The 20,381-nt window shown below is 48.9% G+C and overlaps 1 protein-coding gene across 1 annotated transcript in view; it reads right to left on the bottom strand.

Annotated features, from left to right (window-relative positions):
* The window catches only part of CTNNBL1 (catenin beta like 1), a 43,550-nt gene extending 23,943 nt beyond the window's left edge, over positions 1 to 19,607 (bottom strand). Inside the window, exons 1-8 of the mRNA XM_065849778.2 lie at positions 19,456 to 19,607; positions 12,401 to 12,589; positions 10,493 to 10,599; positions 9,022 to 9,161; positions 5,448 to 5,545; positions 3,178 to 3,271; positions 2,217 to 2,308; positions 1 to 73 (exon numbers count right to left, since the gene is read on the bottom strand). Of these exons, the coding sequence (XP_065705850.1) occupies positions 1 to 73; positions 2,217 to 2,308; positions 3,178 to 3,271; positions 5,448 to 5,545; positions 9,022 to 9,161; positions 10,493 to 10,599; positions 12,401 to 12,589; positions 19,456 to 19,485 (823 nt within the window). The 5' untranslated portion in view covers positions 19,486 to 19,607. The remainder of the gene's footprint in view (positions 74 to 2,216; positions 2,309 to 3,177; positions 3,272 to 5,447; positions 5,546 to 9,021; positions 9,162 to 10,492; positions 10,600 to 12,400; positions 12,590 to 19,455) is intronic.
* Positions 19,608 to 20,381: the final 774 nt, after the last annotated feature.

The following is a 20,381-nucleotide window of genomic DNA, read 5'->3' as shown; positions in this document are numbered from 1 at the left end:
CGTCGTTGTTCTGCAGCAGGATAGCCAGCACCTCGCTGCAGTACAGCTTGTTGGCATCAAAGGGCATCTTGGCCTGCGGGCAGGAAGAACACGAGGCTCAGCAGGGCACGGCTCTCTGCATTTCACTCATCTGAACACATTAATCAAATCACCCAACATGTGAGCAACATTTAAACCAACATACAACAGTGGTAAATTTGCAGCGTGCCTCAGTGACAAAACAGCAATAAATCTCTCTGACTGCGGGGTATGTGTGCCTGTGCACACGAGCAGAAGCTCCGCTCCGGTCCCTCACGCTGTCCTGCATAAGCAGGTTTGACCAAGTTGGCTCAAAACCCCTGAGAAGAGTGTCAGGTTTTTTGCAACATGGGATCTCTTTCCTGTGATGAACTTTCCATGATGTTCTATAACTGCGGCACAGCACGGACCAGCTGCTGTCCTACAGCACGTGTCACGAAACAACGGGCGGTTCTCTCAAGGCTGCCCACAACATCATCAAACCCTGACTGCGGTGGAGTAGTGAGCTATTAAGTTGTCCACCTGAGCCTTCAGAGGAGGTTCGGACAGTCAGAACACAATTACACAACCTGACACCGAGTCAGTAAACAGAAACTCGCACTGTGCTGTGTGCCAGATGTCCTTGCTGCTACCTGGACAGAACTCTGACATTAACTCAGCCCACAGCCCTTCTCCAGCAGCGCAAGGCTCTGCCCAGATGCTGAGGTCCTGGTTTCATCCCAAACACATCTGGCAGGGCCAGAGACTCGAGACCACGTGCTGCCAATAGCAAAGGCGCCTGGGCGAGGGTTCCATTAACGTGCAGCTGCCCACGACAGCATCTTGGTCAGAAAGAGCAGCGCCCGAGCACACGGCCCAGCTCAGGCACGGCTCACACAGACACACGCAGCACTGAGTTTATCTTCTGTGGCACCAGGCAAGGGAATTCAGGTTGTGATTATTTTACCTTCCCAAGTTTCTGGGTCTTTCAGCTGCCAGAGTAATTACAAGGCAGGCAGCAGAGCCACACTCAGTACACACCTGCCTGGAATAAAATTAACTCCACTTTTTGTTTTTAAGCAAAAAGAATATAATTATGCTACTACCTGTAGTGAGAAATTATAGGTTACTTCTGCTAACAAGTATTTGAGAGGCACAGAGGGGTTTCTCCACACTTAGGAAGCTGAGAGAGTATTTCTGTGATTCGGAGGCCTTCTGACTATAAAGACATTTAAATGTGTAAGTGCTAATAATGCCTTCTGAACAGGTCAGGAAAAAGGCAGAACCTGTTTGCTAAGTTTTCTTCACTAGTTCTGTAGGAGTCAAACCTCCCCACAGTATTTTCCAGGGAATGTTTAGGCATCTTTTCACACAAGACAGAGCTTAACTGCGTAACTCACTGCCACAGGATGCTAAGAATATCAAAGAGTAATTTTGAATTCAAAAGGCAATTAGATGAGTTCAAAGAAAAAGCCACCGCCAGCAGCCGTTAAAAAAAGACATCACTCGAAGCTCAAAAAAAGCGTTAGAGATGTAGGAAGGAAAGGCAGAAATGGTCTTTGTTAGTTTCCCCGCTCGTGGATAAGCTTTTATATTCCTCAGCCATGGACCATACAGGAATTATATCAACAGAAAAAAAGACACTTTCTACTGTAAAACATCTACATGTATGTCCATTTAAATTAAACTGCAGAGGAAACAAACCCTGAATTCTAACTTTTTGTCCTTAACTTGGCTTCTCTTTATGCATATGCAAAACTAGCTTATTGTAAAGGCTGGTTTAGGTGCAGAGCAGCTGCTCTGCTGGGGAAGGGGACAAGCAGAGCCCCAGCGCTGGGTGGTGGACAGACCCTCACTCTCATGGCAGGGTGAGGGACATGTCACCAAAAACACCTCCCACAGAAACAAGCGAAAACCTTCAAGTCGACTGAACATCAGATGCTCTTCCAGGCAAACACTACGAAAATGAGAGTACTTCTACTCACAGACTTGCATCACATTGTGTAAAGCCAACTCCTTCCATTTTGCTAGTTTATAAGAAGTTTTAAAAGGGGCAAACTTCCCAGTTTGAGGCGTTTTGAGTTCACTGTATTCACAAATGTTAGATCTTGTCACAAAGATAACCTACAGAAATGGCAAGAGTCAATAATAAAGAGCCTTGGGCTCGTAACCCGTCGGTTTGTGCTATGACACGTCCCAGCACAGAGGAACCCGCTCACCTTCAGCCTCTTGAGCAGCCACTGCATCAGCCCCTGCTGCGCGGCCTCGGTGCACATCTCCGGCCGGAACTCCGCCATGTTCTCCACGATCGCTGGGGAGACACACACAAAACAGCCGCTTTGCCCCACCTGCTGCTCAGCCCTGGCCGGATTGACACGGCTTGGCCAGCTGGTCCTAGGGCTGCACTGCTCTTCTCAAACTTCCACCTTCCTTACAAAACCACCTGGGTTTTGAGTGAGACTTTAAGCTCAGGTGTATGATGCCCTCTCAGGTTTCACATTGCCCACACAGTCCATCCTCAGTGCAACGCTTCTTGCTGGAAGAAGCCTGAGACACCTTCCCTCTACTGCAGCAGCAATTCTCACTGCACAAAACTAAACCAACACCAACAGCGGCAGTAAAAATTCCAAAACTCATGTTTCCAGCCTCTGTCATTCTTCCAGTCCTCGGGAGATCAGAATCCCAAACAACTGCAAGGAGCAGATGATGGGCTGAATGCTACTAACAGTGAGACACTGCAGAGCAGTGACTGTTGTACAAGGACCGGGGAACAGAGAGGTAACAACATGCTCACATGAAATACAAACGTTTTGTTACCTGAAAGTTAAATCTATTCCTAAGACATAAGCAGCTCTCCTAAGGGAGTAGGTAGAGCTGACAGATGAGCATGTAGCAAATACATAAGCAGTAGAGCCCTCCTGGAGCAGGGCAGTTTCATCTGAGTGTCAGCACCTCCCTGTGGGATGAGACACCTCGGAGCAGCCCTGGGGCAAACACTGCTCCAGGGACCAGGCTTCACCTGAGCTAAAGCTGAGCTTGAACAAAAGTGGCTCCAGGTCCCCTGCTGTCATGTTGGCAGTTCAGGGGGAAAGGAGTCAGGAGGGAAAGCGGGGGGGGGATAACCTGGCCCCTTTGCTCAAAGGGCGGGAGGGAGCGAGAGGCTGTGCACCAGCCGCTTACCCAGTGTGTTGTGGACGCCGTCCGCCTCCTCCTTCACACTCTCATCCAGGCGCTCTAAGTTCTGGACCAGCAAGGCCACAACCTGGCCCTCCACCTAAATCACCGGGGTCGTAGGAAAGATGAAAAGAAAGATGACTGAAAAAAGGAAGATGAAGGCGAAATACTGTTAATAAATAATAAAAATCAATAAGCCCTACTGAAAAATCCTACCAGACATAAGCAGAAGACATTAACAATCTTGCTTGAAAATCTCAGAGGAAGAGAAGGAATCACCAAGTAAATCTGGCACTATGTTTGTTCTAATTAATTAAACAACTTTCATGTTTCAGATTAAACAGAACAACATCTGGAGGCAAACACGCACCTTGTCGCAGTCTTGTTTCCTGCAGCAGCCTGACTGATTTCTAATCTCTCTGAAGGGGTAAGCGCGCAGCCCCGGTTCTGCGCAGCCCCATGTCAGTGGCCTACACCTGTGCTGGACCTTCCACCTCCATGGGCACAAAGAGCTGGAGGAACAACCCTCCCACACACAGGTTCACATCCAAAAGCTGAATGATCACCAGTTGAGGCCTTGCATCTAAATCCCAGCAAGATGGAAGTACCAAGCTGACTTGAGTGAGCCAAAACCCAGACAAAGCAGGAGCAGGAACCTGCATCCGCAGGTGGAGCCTCCAACCAAACACTCACACAAGTGTCTGCGACTGGGCAGAGCCTTTGGCCCACTCTGCATTGCAGACATGAGCCTGGAAAAGTTAAAATAACAGTTCCAACTCAAACACTGTTCACCAGCTTGGGGCCCAGTGAACCCCTGGAAAAAATACAAATCTCAGCCACTGTAGAAGGAAGTGCAACAATCCTCACAAATACCCTATGTTATACCTACTTCCTTAAAAAAAAAAAAATAATCTGAAAAGCGAATAACTAAATTTTTCTCCCAAGCTCTGCCTGACCTGTTTCTTTCAAGGAGGACAATAAAACCTCTAAAACTTGGCTGTTATCAATGGGCTGGTGACAAGGCAAACAGAAAAAGAACTTTCTTTGATTTACTACCTCTCTGCACATTTTACAGAAAACATCTTCTCTAGCAGTTCCTCTCTGCCACTTCCTTCATCCAGCAATCTCTCCACGAAGGCACAGTAATTAAGAACAGCCAGAGGCCAGCTGGAGAACTCGGCTGCAGGCCACTGTCATTAACCTTTGCAAGGTAACATTACAGTGACCGGACAAGAAGGATTGTAGGAGAAAACAGAGCAGCCAAACGAAGCAAACAAAAGAAAACCCACAATTCCCCACCTTTCCATTTCAACATAATAGTTACAGAACACAACACGGCCACAGCGATACACAAGCACAGTAATTCAACAGCGGAGGCTGCCCAGGGTAGGACTGACATGTAAATCTCAGGTTTTGCCGGTTATCAATTCTCTGGAGGGCTTGTGCTTGGTTTGGTGTCCAAGGAGCAGGGAACACCCGGCACAAACACCAGGAAAGGGAGATCCACCCTGGAGACCAGGAGCCGCTCAAGAGTTACCCCGGGCAGGGAGCACGTCAGGTTGAGCAACACACCTTCTGCTGCACACAGGTCATCTTCTGGGGTTGTTTGACCTCTGTGCCAAAAAGGATCAGTACCTCTGAACCCTCCTCCGCCCTTAAAATGCATCAGCTCTGCTACACGAAAACTTTCACACTTCTTGTTCAGAACACGTACCCTCACTATAACAACACACGTCCCAGTTCCAGCACAGGTTTTGGGGTCTGAAACCAGAGTTACTGGGTGGAAGCTGACTGGATTCCCCTGCAAGAGGTCAGAGCAGCCCCACTGTCCTTCAGCCAACCCAAGCCCTGCCACAAACCAGAGCTTCTCACGATGAACAAGCTCACCCTGTTCTGCAAGAAGGGAGGAAAATGTAAACCGAGCTCCTGTTTTCAACAGAACACTAAGTTACAAATATTACTTCATTCTCCCTCCCTGCACAAAAAAAATCTCCCATCCTACACAAATTTTGCAATGTGAGTGTGTTCCTTCCAAAAAAGAAGTTGTTGAACAACAGGCAAGAAGAACCTGTTCCCCAAACTCTGGCATTCCGTTCAAAACACCACCGTGTTCCTCAGCACACGTCCCTGCCACAGCGAGCGGACCCTGGCCCGGCCACCTCCGCCCCGAGGGCATCAGGGTGAGCGCGGCCGTAGAGCGCGGCGGTTCCGACACCGCGGTGCTGCACGGGCACACACTGCTCAGGCAGCGAAATAAGCCAGCAGCTACTACTTACCAGAGCGTCTATGAGGACTTCAGCTCCTTCTTCACTCTCATGGAGAGTATCTATATCAGTCAGCTCCTGAAGCAAGTCCACCACGGCTATGGAAACATGTGCAGGTGTTAAGGACAATGAACACAGAGGCAGACGCCCGGAGTATCACAAGCAGGGCGCTCTGGGGCCAGTGCGCTCGTACAACGATCCAACACAGCCGAACACGTTCCAGCACGAGGGGAGGAACAGCCGAGCCCAGAGCACACAGACACTTCAGCACTCGGTCCTACAAGCACCAAAATCAGGGAATCCCAACAATCAGTAATGATAAAAATGAACATGACTGTCTGCTTACTGTCTCAGGCAATTTTACTGTTTCTTGATATTTATTGAGTTTTTTAAATCAACATTTCTAGAGTTGGTATAACCAGGTACTATTTTGCCTTGACAAGATCAAACACAAGCCAAAAGATATAAGTTCCAATAATGTGATTTGGGTGTTGTGCTCTCAGCGGTAGCCCTGTAACCCGCCCCAGCAGGAGCGGTCGCCACCACCTCTGCCCAGCCCAATTAGACCAGCGCACACCATTAAGCCAGGCCTTGCAGGAGCAGCACAGCGTCTGCCAGCCCCATCTTCACTCATTAACTCCGAGCTGCATAACACACGGTTCCCTGGCTGCTCCACAGCCCTCCTGGACGACGAGACATATTCCAGCTCATTAGACCCACTTCCCCATTCTCTCAGACACGCTGATCAATCTTGCCCGAGTCCCAGTGGGGCAGAACAAGGTTCGCAGTTTTCTGCGCGTCCTATATAACAACTTTGTGATGAATCTCTTTAAAATGCCCCAGCTAACAAGCCAGGCTCCCAGTTCTCCTATTTGTGCATTTGCTCAGACACACGAGCAGCAGCAGGAAAAGCATTTTCATATGTCTTTCCTTAGCAAGGTTCCAGACGTGACTTATCTAGGCTCAGGAAAGGCTGCGAGAGCTGCCTGTCCCAGGCCCACATTAACCCACATCTCAGCACAGCAGATGTGTCTCACTAAGACAACCTCTTTCTTTCATTTACAGCACTCCCTACCCAAGGTCGAGCTCTCTGCACGTTCTCCTGATGGCAATGTCACCTCCCACTGCACCTTTCACCAGGAACCGGCCGGGCGGTAACTCCTCACCGGGCACAGTCACTCCTGCTCACACAAAAACATGGCCAAAGGTGCCAGGCTACCATTTTTAAAAGTAAGTTGCAGTACGGCTCAATAAGTTAAGAGAAAATAACCTGCCTTACATTTATTCTGCAAAGAATCAACTATTAATTACCAAATCTGGAGGAAGGAGCTGATATGAACCTTGTGAAGCTCAAGAGATACCAAGTGCTGCCTGGGAAGGGAACAGGCACCACTGCCCAGGGAGCTCCTGTTCCTGCCAGAGCATCAGTTGTCCTAGAAAATTTAGGGGACAGAAAAGCAAAACCTCACTTGAACTTTTTGTGTCTTTCATTAATAAAATCCTGTCGGTGATCATCTTTCATTCACATGTTTTGTGTACAACTACATGAATCATTCAGCAGATTATTTGTTCCCTCTGGACATCGCTTTTGTCTCCTTGCGTTAGTCCCTCAAGACATGATATTTAAATCACATCTGAAGAGCCATTTGTTTAGTCCTCTCCTTGAAGAACTCATTTTAAAAATCTTTTTCCATTTGTTTTAACAAAAAGTCATTACAAAACTTGAGCTGTATCAATTTAATTTTGTGTTCAGATCTTCCCTTCAGTGGTGTTTCTGTTCTGTCTGTGAACAGCAGCGCAGTGCAGAGGCGTCGCTACAGCCTGGGTCCTGTTTCCAACGGACGGGAAAACACTTCAGCAGTTTTATAACAAGAAATATATTTTTCTCAAAATTGCTGTTCACAGGCCAAATTTCTACCCATAAACTTAACTGACAGGCAAGTTGCAAACCAATTAAAAAGAGTTCACAGTGGAAATACTGACAAGTCCTTGACAGCCGCAGTGACCCCAGGACACAGCTTTTCATGGCTGAGAGGATGAGGGAGCGCATTCCCGCAGGCTCCAGCCGGGACCCCGCTCAGCATCCCCTCCGCCTGGATCTGCCTTGTGAATGAGAAACCCGGTACAAGCTTTTCACATTGTGCACATTGTACACCAGGAGCCTGCGGTGCTTGGCAAAAAAAATAAGCAATGGAACGGTGGTAGCCGCGAAACTGGTTCTGAATCGTAGGTGCTTCCCTCCAACAGCAAACTGTTAACAAACACTGACTTGAGAGTAATTTCCATTCTGGATCAGAGATAAAGAAAGCTGTGCTGTTTGCAAGGATCAGCTTTCCACCGCATCAAGGTTCAGCTAGATACAAGTCAAAATAGCCAAACACATAGCAGTGCTTTCCAACATAAGCGAGCATGCAATAAAATATTTATGCTTTGTTTTTATCTCCTTATCGCTGCACCCACTTAGGAAGAATGAATTATGAATTCTTAAACACAGGGAAAAGTGCTAAAAAACAAACCCAAGATCTGCGCATCAGACCACAACGTTGAACACTTAACAGTCCTTTCAACACAGCGTATTTCAAAGCACCTCAGAAAAGCTGCTTGCCTACTTCTTTACAAACAAAGAAATAAGGAATAAATTACTTCCCAAAGGTCATGAATCAATAAAAAGGGAAAAAGAAAATCCTGCTGTAGGCCCCAGTGTGAGTGCAGAGCTCTTTCCACCGTGCTTTACCGCTCCCTCTGCTCACTGGTGTTTGTCAGGACACAAACACACCACCTCTCAAATCATCTCACAATTTCTCTGCTTAATCCACCGTAGAATATTTCACAAGCAATGCAAGTCGAGCTCCACTTATAGAGGCTACACAACAGTAAGCCAGGCACAGGTGTATTTATCAGCTGGTGGCCAAGCACCAAGACACCAGGATAGTAAAAAAATAACACTATTTTTCTTCAAAACTACCAAAATCTCTAGCAGTATAGACAGAAAACCCTCTCTGAGATGACCTCAGATCTTCAGAGCAGCATGAGCAGTGACACAACAACTGAGCGTGGAAATGTCTCTGGATATTTAGGTAACCAGAGGGGCTACCCGAGTCCCAAGCACACCAAACTAAAGAGAACTGATCACATTCACAAACGAAGACGTGGCACTGCGGTGAGCTGGTTCATGGCAAAGAGCTGAAGGTGTCGCAGCTCAGCTCTCAACAAAAAGGGGTAAATCTCTTTGCTTTTTCCTGGGACTGCTCCAGACAAAGTCTGCAGACAGATCAAGGCCCTGCGCTGCTAAGCCCATACTCGAGCTTTTCCTCTATCGCTCATCTGTTCACGGTCTGACGCAGCCACTCAAGCCTAGATGAAAGCTCCATAAAACAGGAAAACAGAATAACAGCACTGAAAAACTCAGAATCAATATTACTTGAACAAAGGTTTTCACTTGGAAGGAAAAAAAAAGACATAAATTCAGTGTGTGGAAAAGAAGAGAAAAAACACACACAGGAGCCTGTAAAAGCTGGACCTAAGAGACACAGAGAGTCTGCAGAAAGCCTCTCGGGTGAGAGCTGATTAACCAACGGAAGGATATCGGTGTTGTCATGGCCCAGCAGCCCCAGCAGCGACTGTACCGCGTTGAGCTCCACCAGCAGGTGATACAGGTCTGGCATGGTGGCGATCACGTGCATCTCCTGGATGATGTCATTCAGATCCAGCTCCGACTCCATGAACCTGGGGCAAGACCAGAACCGTTCATACAAAGGAAGAAGTACATCAGCCACGATCTTGCACAGCCCTTTTCAGAACAGAGACCAGTCCTCCCAGTGGGTTCCAGGGCAGGTTTATCACCCCGACTGCACACGGCTCCAGCATTTTGACCCTCGGTGCTCACATCCCGAGCCCAGAGCTCCAGGGCAGCTGTGCCACCTCCTGTCCTGCTACTGCCCTTGAACCTCAACCATGACAGCAGGAGCCTTCCTACCATCGACATAACCAGACTTGTTCCAATTCTGCAAATCAGTCCAAGAACTTAGGAGAAAAAAAGAAAAATCAAGAGGTTGTGACTACACCTGAAAACAACCACCTGCATATGAAATAAATTCTCCAGAGTGATGCACCTTCCCCAGCTGCCACTCATCAGTGTGGGGATTGTATCAGGCTGAAGTAAAGTCCATAAAAAGAATTTGAGTAAGGGAACAAACAGTAAACTGGACAAAACCCAATGACACTCAAGTGTAGGAAAAAATTCATTGAACGTGAATAACAAATCTCGGTGAAAGGAGAAAGCAGTTCACTAGAACCACAGGTGTGGAACCAAACACCAAGTCTGTGACGGCTTTCAGAGCCCATCCAGCTGCTCTGCTCACCTGAAAGCTCCATACTATAGAATTATTTTCTTCCCACACGGACCACTGACTGCATATGGAAACACAACACCTTCACACAAAATGACAGTGTGAAATCTTTAATTATTTGGAAAGCAAAACTCCCCAACCCAGGGTCTCAGTCTTCCAGCCCAGCCCCCAGAGAGGCACCAGCTGCTTGTCAGCAGAGAGCGACCGCTCGGAGCCAGCACCAAGAGAAACCCAGAAGGGAGAACTGCAGTATGGGCTGAGAACACAGACACAACTAACCAAACAGAAGCCCAGAAGGGAGAACTGCAGTGTGGACTGAGCTCCTCAGTGCTCGCTCCGAGCACCCAGACACCAACTCACCAAACCTTACTGAATGTGTGTGCTCTCAAAATAAAAACAACATGAGGTTTAGTGCTGAAGTTCCACCATCTATCACATTATTAATAACAACAGCAAGAATTTAATAAACTAGAACTTTTCCCTTCATTGCTAATTATTCTCTTTGTGCTGCCGGCCATGTACCAGTCACCACCAGCGTCTCCTTAATGCTATTTTTAATTAAAAAAGTTAGTCTCAAATACAATTGAGAACTATATGGCAATAACTGCTGTTACATAAGCCTTGTGTAACTGAAAATGCCTGTATATCCAGGAAATTGATTTAGGGTTGAAAAAAGGAGTAAGAGAGAGGAGCTGAGCACAATCTTACTTCTCTGGGTTGTCAGGAAACTTGATCCGCAGCTCCTGGTTTTTGTACGATCTCTTCTCAAAGGTGAGAATCATCTTCTTCACTGAACTTTCATCCAGAGGTTCCTCCTGAGCAGAGGGAAGAGCAGAGGACAGAGCTGGGGTTGCCAGGACAGTCCAACCTCGGCAGCAAACGGGAAGCGCGAGGGGGACACCAAGGGGACCTGGGACACTCCCTGCAGCCCCCAACCTGCTCCCTGAAACAAACCGCCCGCCGGGCTGGTGCAAACCAGGGTTCACCCGTGAAGGAACCAGCAGAGCTGGTTCAACTATCTTACAATCACTATTAAAGAGAAGTTCTCAAAACAATAAACAAACCAAGCCCCTTCACATCTTAAGCCAAGCTGTGGGTCCCATCCCCTGTTTGGAATTAAATCAAGAGTTGCTTCTGGTGTTGAAGACTCTTTGGTTAGTGACTCTATGTGGGAATCTTGTGCAAGACAGAAAACTTGAGTTTGTTCAGCAAACTCCATGACAATAACAGCACCAGTCCAAGTCTTCCCTTACATGGGGCTGCCTGCGGCCTCAGGCCCAGCACACACTGCTGGTGTGAATTTGGGGTGTCCTGTGCAGGGACAGGAGCTGCACTGGATGATCCTGTGGGTCCCTCCCAGCAGGACAGTCTGGGACTCCAGCACCATCTCCCTCGTGGCACCACCTGTCCATCAATAGTGAGCTGCCCAAATCATTTTCTCCCTGCACTGGGATTCCAGCCCACCGAGGCACTGTCACACACACCGGCTCTGCTTCCCCCTCTCGTTTGACTCTTCGCTGTCTCTAACACACCCCCCTGCCTCATCCGCATCATGGGCTGCTCTGTATCTTGTGTTACCTGTGCATTCAGCATTACAATGTCCTACAGATCAGCTTCCTTCCCTCAAATCTACTGTTACAAAGTGCATTTTGATGGCACTTATACTAACCATGGTCCAGGATAATAAACAAGAGATTTTGGTTCCAAAGACACCTTGGACTTCCAGTCCTTAAAAGGTCCGGATGGGAGAACTGCACCTGACAGAGCCGCAGGAACCCGGGCTACATCCCTTCATCCTGGAGCTCAGTGCTACAGAAATCCCACATGATCTTTCTCTGCCATCAGCAATAACTGTAATGGCAATAGCTCAACATCAAACAAACGAGGGAGATTTCCAGAGACAAATGCTGGCAATGCTGCATACAGAGGACACGGTATTTTACAAACCTACAGAATTCTGCAGTGGTGAATCTCACTCGGTTCTTTATCAAACAGGACACAGGCAGTAGGAAGCAAATATCTTCTAGATTTATACCAATCCATGTGTCGCATTTATAAAGTGATCTTTTCCCTGGCCCCTGGCAGAAAGGCCAATGCTGCATTGGATTTCTGTCTCCAAGGCTGGAAATCATTTACCCCTGACAGCAGCTGCCCCCTGCTCTGACCCCAGGCCCTGCTCATACAGAGGAATGGTGGCTTTTTGCTGCTGCTGCAGAGACACAGAGAGGGGGAGCGGGAGAGGCTGCAGGGCTGGGGGCACTGACGAGAATAACAGAGTTAAAAAACCAGTTAGAATACAGAAACTATTTCCTAAAAACATATTTTAGAAGGTGATTTGGCTATTCCCAGCCTAAAACAGTGATCAGGTTTGAAAGATTTCCCTTCCCTCTCCCTTTTGCCCTCCCCAAGGCTTCAGAGGAAATCTCTGAGAAGCCCATTTGAAATGAATGAACACCCCGCAGGGCAGGAAAGTAAAGCCAGGACCTCCAGCTGCACGAGGCACAAGAAAATCACCAGTTATCATCTACGTGGAAAGAAATGGAAATCACAGAGAGGTGATTGAGCGTTTGCTTATTTCCCGCTGCCTCCCCACTCCCCAGAACACCAGTGATTTACTTCCTCCTCTTCCTCTTCTCCATCCCTCTCCATTATCTGAAGAAGTTTCTTTTTCTCATCATCAGTTTCATCCACGGCAACAGGCTCCTCTTCCCTGTGCCGACTGTGCTCACGGGCACCTGCTTGTTTCCGACGTGCTTTGATTTCCTCTTCCTCTTCATCACGGGGTCTCTTTGTCCCTCTGTTGGGCTAAATCGAGAAATAAAGTGAATGAACACAAGGCTTCTGTGACCCTTGCAAACCAGAACCCCAATATTACAAGACGTACTGAGGAAATTCTTGCAAGTTGTCTAAAGCATTGCTTACACAACACTTCACAACTCTGGAAACTGAAAGGAAATTAATTTAGTGAGGTGAAACATTAGATGAGCGGGTGAATGGCTCTGCCAAGAGCTGTGTCAACGTCCTGCCAGGTTCGATCCATGGACACAGGTCACGGGCAGGGATCTCTGTAACCAATATTGCAGAGACCAGCAGTTTAGCAACCTGGGGACGAGGAACCAGCTGGCAGGGAGACAAACCCACAATGTATAGACAGCAGAGCGACGAGCTCAGAGAGCAGAAGAAGAGAATTTACCCTCCTAGTATATGAGACTATATTAAATCCTTGTGTGCATCCTACTGCGCTTTGACTTCCCGTCCTCCTGTCTCCAGGTTGCTGACACTGCTGCAGCCTCAGCGCCTGGTTTGGGTTTGCAGGACGGCAGCATCGCCGGCTGCCGCAGTTCTGCAGGGCCTGCACCACCACGGGCCCTACCTTTACAGTTGGCTTCCAACAACTTCAGATCTCATTCCACATTCTCTACTTAATTGTCAAAATTAAAGGTAATTTGCCAGGGAAAAGAGTAAGTATGTTAACGCTAATCCCATGTTTTAATTCTGGCAAAAAGGGATGAAGCATTTGCAGCAGAAGGGAAAACTCTTGCTTCAAAACCCACAAGGATATTAGATTGGGTGTCTCACATTTTGTTGAAGGACAGAAGCTGGAATGGCAGTACTGCATGCTCTGTACCTACAGGAAAACAAAGCTTCATTCTTCACTATTTAAAAGAAGCCTGTGTGCTAAGAACAATGGAAACAATTGGAAAAATACTTTTACTTTCTATCAGCTGCTCAAGTTCCTGGTAGATGATTTTGTAACCCAGCAGGTCCAGCATTTGTCTGACGTAGTTCATAAAACATGACCTGGCAGGAAGACCCCATTTTTCCGTTGGGTGGAATCTATCTAAAACCATGAATGTCACATGGATGTGAGGCTGCTTTCCACTAAGATTTGGGCTCTTCTCCATTCGATTTAAAGCTGCAGCGGGAACAGGTGACAGTGTCACTCTCCTGCCAGGCCCCACGTGGGTGTCAAGGGGGAATTTCCAGCTCCTGGCAGGTTGAGGACAACAAACCTCTGAGACAAACCCGCCGGGAGCTGCAGAGCTGCTGCAGCAGCTCCTCGGCACAGCCCGAGAGCGTCACCTCCTTAGTGCTGTGCAAAGGAACAACCAGCAAATGCAAACTCTGCCTGCAAGAAAACTACTTTTGGGAGACATGTTTAAAAACAAAAACCCACCCAAACAGAACAAGACACATCACCCTCACGCCCTGAAAGCAACCGAAGTGTTAATTGTAAGGAGAGGAGAGGGGTAGCGGCTGCTCTGGCAGCACCGGGAAGGTGCAGAACTGAGTTCCCAGCCAAGGGCTCAGCACAAACCAAGGCTGAGGAGCTGCAGCGCCAGTCCCCTCCATTCCACCCCTTCCTGCCCCCGGCTCCTCTGCTCTGGCCGTTCCAGACGGTCCATTCTCTACTCAAAGCTGCTCTCAGTGCTCTCAGGCACCTGTAATGCAGTTACTCAGCTCATAATGCAATAGCTGAGAAGCATAAGCACACCCAGAGATCCTCTGAAATGAAAAAATTATTTGCTTGGAGGGTTTTGGCAGCAGATTTTCAGGGTTGCATTTTTTATTTTTTTGGTTGTTGGGCTTTGTGGGTTTGCTGGATTTTTTTGGTTCGGTTTGGGGTTGGGGGGGGGTCAGTTTTGGGGGTTGTTTTTGTTTGGTTGGTTGTCTGCTAAGCAAATTCCTATTAATTATCTTCTAGGTACATTAAAATATGATTTCACATAGAATGACTGGGAAACAAATGTGTCATTCACAACAAATAATTCAAACCCTGCCCAAGAAATCAACAATCCAATAAGGAAAATAAAAAGCAAAAAGGTGTTGGTCTAAATGACATTCTCAGGGAAAGGCTCTGGTTAATACATATTCCCTGCTCAGTGCCCCTAAGGGCACTCAGGTCTGTCCTTCCACTCACTCCTCGATAACCCCCAATTCATCCCAAACCACCTCTGACAGGTAACGTTACAACCACAGACACAGAAATTAGTGGCACAAAAGTCCAGAAATTCACAACAAAAAGCCATCTGAGATCTGCCCCAGACGCTCCTCACGCAGCGAGTCACAATCTCATTCCTCGCTCCCGTTTCTAAGATGGAAAAAGGAACAAAATCCCCGGAGGCGGGAGCGGAACGAGGGACGGAGGGAGCGGGGGCTTGTCAGAGCCGAAGTGCCAAACGACAGGGACTGATCACCTGAACAAAACCCAAATTCAAACTCCACCATGAAACCAACCCCATCTCCTCTGAGCACACAGCCCGCAGCAGCAGAATTTACACCCCGCTCCAGTCTCAATCTTTTAATCCTTTTTCGTATGTATGCATTGTTGAGGGGGAGGAATCGTAACACAACAGAAATCAGGATGATGAATTATGGAGGTGCCCCGCGTGCCGTCATTAACGCTGCCAACACGCCGGCAATCGGCAGTAATTGAATTCCCGGGCAAACGCTATTAAGAAGGCATTAAGGTTTTTCCTTTTGTTATTGATATTACATGAAACCTTCCCAAGAACATTGCAGGTTTCCAACCAGCACCATTAAAACCCAGAAATCAAGGCCTAAGTGCAGCCCCTGGGTTTGTGCTCATTCTGCAGGGATGCGCAGTCGCCAGTGTCGGATTCACAGGAGCACCAGCCTTGGGAACCGGTTCCCACCTTCACATCGCCACGGTGACCAACCCACAGAATTAAACACATACATTGCTGCACTGAGACTGGTGCATTTTGCTAAGCAAACACATAAATTGTGTCTAAACATATTCATTTAAATAATTTCATGGCTTCACAAACATCCACACAAGTTTTGCTTTCTGGTAGAAAAAGGAAAGTTAATCATTTGATAAATAAATTGTGGGGTTTTTTACTCAGTTGTGCTAAGGTGCATTTGGCAAGAAGATAGAATTCATTAGGAAATGCACAAGAAAAGCATTTTTAAATTGTTTTGTTAGTTAAGCTTAATTTTGTTCCTCTTGAATGCAGTGCATTCACAGTAATTTATTCAGAAGACATTTTCATTTAAATCTAACACTGGTATCAATGCACACACACAAAAAAAAGGGTTTAAAAAAGGCTGTAAAAAACCGTGACATTTATAAATTCCAATGAAGTCAACAAAAACTGGTGATCAGTAAAGGGAGAATTATCTGTTTCTCTTCCAGCCTTCAGCTGCGCTTTTGGCCGTGAACCGACAGACCCGACCGTCACAGACCTGCTCCAGACATGACTGGGGATGCACAGTCCCTGTGGGGACACACGGTCCCGGCGCTGTACCCGTTCCACTGGCACAGGCACATCCCATGCCAGAGAACCGAGACCTGCTCGGACCTCGTTGGCCGCTCCATGCAGCTGCTGCCCCGCAGCTTGGGGACAGGGACTCACGGCCTGGGGACAGGGACCCCATCAGCATGGGGACAGGGACCCGCACCCACCAGGCTGAGCCCCAGGGCTCCAGCCCCTCCAGACACTGGGGTCTGGAGGAGTCTCAGGGATGGAGTTCCACACCAAGACAGCTGCTCTGCAGGTAACCTGGTTACTGTGCAGCCCACAAATTATTTGTTAATAAAATCTGAAATAAATCTTCATCAGCAATGCAGCTTGTTCTGTGCCGCCAGCTCGGCGGCTGCGGCTGCTCAAGTCCTGCAGAACCTGCACAGCGCTGGGCCATGAACGCAGCCCCGAATCCCCGGGGGAACCTTCCTTCCCTTCTGCATTTTGTTTCCAGCATTTGTGATAAACCAGACTACCATCAATCCTACTGGTTATTGGTTTTACCTCCTGAAGCACAACACTCCTATCTGGTGCAGGATCTGAGCGTTAGAACCGGGGAGAACTGCTGCCATGAACACCTTGAGAGCCCCAAACCCACACAAACGGATGGCAATTGAAACAGCAGATATGTGCTGAACCCACACAGGGACAGCTTCTCACCAGCCCACCTAACAAACCCTTTCCCCTCCAGACTCGACCCCGCGGTGGGTGGCGGGACCGACCCTGCTGTGACACACATGCTGCAGTTCGGTGGCCAAAGATCACACCCCGAACAGTCAAATAAAGACCCACTCACAGCCCGTTCAGCGCCAAACAACAGCTCTGCAGCACAGCCTCGGCTCCCAGTTCAACCCATGGGCCGGAAAAGAGCCAGCGGGTAACGAGGCTGCAAAGTGACTGAGCTCCTGCTCAGCCACACCGCCTCCACCATCACATACATCCATTATAGCGCACATTGAGAGTGAATCGGCTGTGCCAGCAGCAGGAATTACACGGGGCCTCCTCCATCCCTCCACAACCTGCACTCAAGCCGTTCAGACACATGAGCCCTTATCCTGTTATTTACTGCCACTTTTGTTACTTGATTTTACTAATATTCCATTAAAAAATTAGCAGTTTGTAATGATCTCTCACACCGGTGAAATCTGCATTTAATGAGTATTAAAATAATCCCCCTTACATCCTCCCAAGACAATTGAACGAGATCTCTGAGAAGAGCAGAGTTGGCTTTGTCCCCTAATTACCCTCTGTAATTGGAGACCAGACACAGGATCCAGGCGTAGCCTTTCTGGGCAGAGCAGCAGCAATATTTAATCATCACTTTAGACCATCTGCAACTATTTTGCAGCAACACATAAAGTTTATGGATTCCTGAGCTTTGTATAAACCGCCAGGTGCTGGTTAATTGTATTTTTTGTTGCGAGAGTTTCCTTTTCCCACTCTGACAGGCACTTGGTGCTGAATTGGTGGCACGGTGCCTGCAATCTTCCACGCCGAGTCTGGCACTGAGGGAGAACATCATCCTGGCTGAGCAAGGGCACAGACCAAGCATTTAGAGACAAATCCAAAACAGGGTAAAAGATAAGCAATTATTCTGGGTTGAGCTGAGCAGACTGGCTCATTTGCAGCATGAGATGGAAGCCAGGGCATGGAGACACACACCAGTGTCACCTCCTCCTGCTCCTCCACCCCTTTCACCTGTTTTCACCATTTTGCCCAGTTCTGGAGGACTGAATTCATCGACACTGAAATCCAACATTTACTCTGAAGCGTCAGCTACGGACACAGAAACCACCCATACCCAGGGGAGAGACCACAACCGCACAGAGCAAGGACAAACCCTTCAGAACCACTTCAGTAGTTGCCTGAGAGCTGCAGAATGTTCTGTCCCACAGGCAAGCATCATTTCAGCAGCAAGAAGTTAAAATCATAACACCCAGCACCTTGGCAGCATTTCTTTACCTCTCGCCTCACAGAAACCGGCCCCGCACTGCCACGAGCGATCACCCTCATCTCAGAAACCTCATCCCAGGGAAAGCTGTGCAGAAACCAGTGAGATCGAGGGAAAGCAGCTGCGCACCGTCCTATAGAGCAGAAATGGATCCTGTGGCTTGGCAAGGGGAAAACAAACAAAAATCCAAACTAGAACCTGGCTAAAAAATTAAAACAAATAGAAGTTCAACACAGGTTTGCCTTTACGCGCCTCAGGTGTAAACTGCATCAGGATCATTAACCGTCAATGAGGTGGGGAAGAGTAAAGAATTTAAGGAACATGAGAAATGATCATTCTAATATATTGAAAAATCACAGGAAAAACGGTCAGGATGGAAATCTGAAGGCAGAGCAGATCTCAGCATGCACAGTGAGGCAGGAGGGGTGTCGGACAGAGTGACCCACGGTGGAGAACGGCCCAGGATGAGCCGAGCAGAACCCAGTGGGGTTCCCACAGCCACACTGCAGTGTTTTCATACCACTGGGAAAAGAAGATAAGAAATTTCTTGAACCCAAAGGTAACATTCCTGCCTGCCCTATGCATCCCAAACAACCCGTTCTGACAGTACAGGCACGTCCTGATCAGCAGAACATGCTTCTTGTCTCCCAACACACGTGGAGCCCCTGGCCCAGCACGGACCAGGCCGGGGAGGGGGCAAACAGCTCAGGTAATGGTATCTGAGTGAGGGTGTAGTAAATCAAGTGTAATAACTGAGAGGTCACGTAACCCCCCTACTCCACCACGTCTCTGTGTGTTTCTTACCGCCGTTCTGCAGGGAAAGGCCCTGGCTGCAGTTTGCCACAGAACTAAAGTACAAGCCAACACTGTCGGGTGCGCAAATCACAATGAAAGTGGTTGAAACATCATCACAAACGGGAGCTCTGGGTCCTGACCCACCGGGAACACATGGAATCCACCCCCGTGTCACCATACGCAGGATTCAACACACCTGCCTGTGAACCGACCTGAGACACTGGCCGGAACGGGCACAGAAGAGAGGGGAAACCGGTACAGGAGAAAACGAACCTGTTACAGGAAGGGAAACTTTCACCCAGTACTTGGGTAAAGATTAAATTAAGAGAGTTTTGTCACAAAGCAGGTAGGAGGAAAAAAACCAACAACCCAAGGAGCCGGCAAGCCCCAACCGAGCAGCCGAACGGGCACAGGTAGCACAGCCGAGGAACCGCCCGGGACAAACGGCCCCACGGAGCCGCGCTCCCGGAGAGCCGCCGGTAGCCGGGTCCCAGCGGGGCAGCGCTCCCTCCAGCCCGGCAGGGCAGCAGGAAGGGCCGGGCCGTTCCCCGCGTACCGAGCGCTCCCACCGGCGCGGGGCCGGACAAGGCCCGGGGGAGCAGCCGGGCCTCGCCGCCCCCCCCGAGCGCCCCGGCAGCCGCCGCGGGGCCGCTCACCTGGTAGCTGAGCAGCTCCCCCACGTCCATGGCACCGGCCGGGCCCCGCCACCGGGAAACTGTCGCCAACCACCGGAGCCGCACGACACCGTGCCGTAAGGCAGGGAGCGCGGGCGAACCGTGAGGGAGCCACTCTGCCGGAAAGCGAGGCGGGAGGACAGGTGCCGGAAAGCGAGAGGCGGGAGTCGCCACACTGCCGTAAAGCAGCCCCGGGATTCTTGAGGCCGGGAGAGGGCAGGGGTGAGAGCACCGGGCAGCCCGGCTCAGAGTACCGGGGTGAGAGAGCAGCTGGGCCTGCCCTGAGCCCGGCCCGGACACCGCGGCCCCGGCACCTCCCGCCCGTCCGGGACCCACTGCTACTGGGAGAGGAGCAGGAGCGGCCAGGGTGGCGGTGCTGCGGACAGGGGGCAGAACCCCCGGTGGCGGGCCCTGCAGAGCCCCTGGCAGCTCCCAAAATGGGCGGGTTTTTCCCTGTTTTCTGTCACCCACGAACCTCCATGGGGCTGGGCAGCTGTTCGTCTGTCACCAACCGCTGTCACCGTGAAACGAGGCCCAGAACAAACCCCGGGAACAACGTGATGGCCCCTTGTTTGCCGAGGTGACAAATAGTCCTGTAATCTGCCGAGATGCAGAACCACTGACGGATTAGAGGCATTTTTCAATTTAACAAATATGAATAATTAGAAGAGAGTCAACTTGGCCAAAATCACATTGAATTTATTTCAACTATCCTTTAAAAAACAGCTTTGAGCTAAAATAATTTTTCATAACATAATGATCGCAGATATTATGCAGTTATCTCAGTAGGAGTCTGGGTTGAGAACACTCACAAAATTAAAAATATATATAATGTTTTCAAAGAAGGCCCTGGCATCCCCCATTGTTTCAATAAAATACAGGAGGTATCAGTCATGACAAAATTAACT

Source organism: Patagioenas fasciata, chromosome 16, assembly GCF_037038585.1.
Source record: "Patagioenas fasciata isolate bPatFas1 chromosome 16, bPatFas1.hap1, whole genome shotgun sequence".
Taxonomy (NCBI): Eukaryota; Metazoa; Chordata; class Aves; order Columbiformes; family Columbidae; genus Patagioenas; species Patagioenas fasciata.
This window is presented reverse-complemented; position numbering and strand designations above follow the sequence as displayed.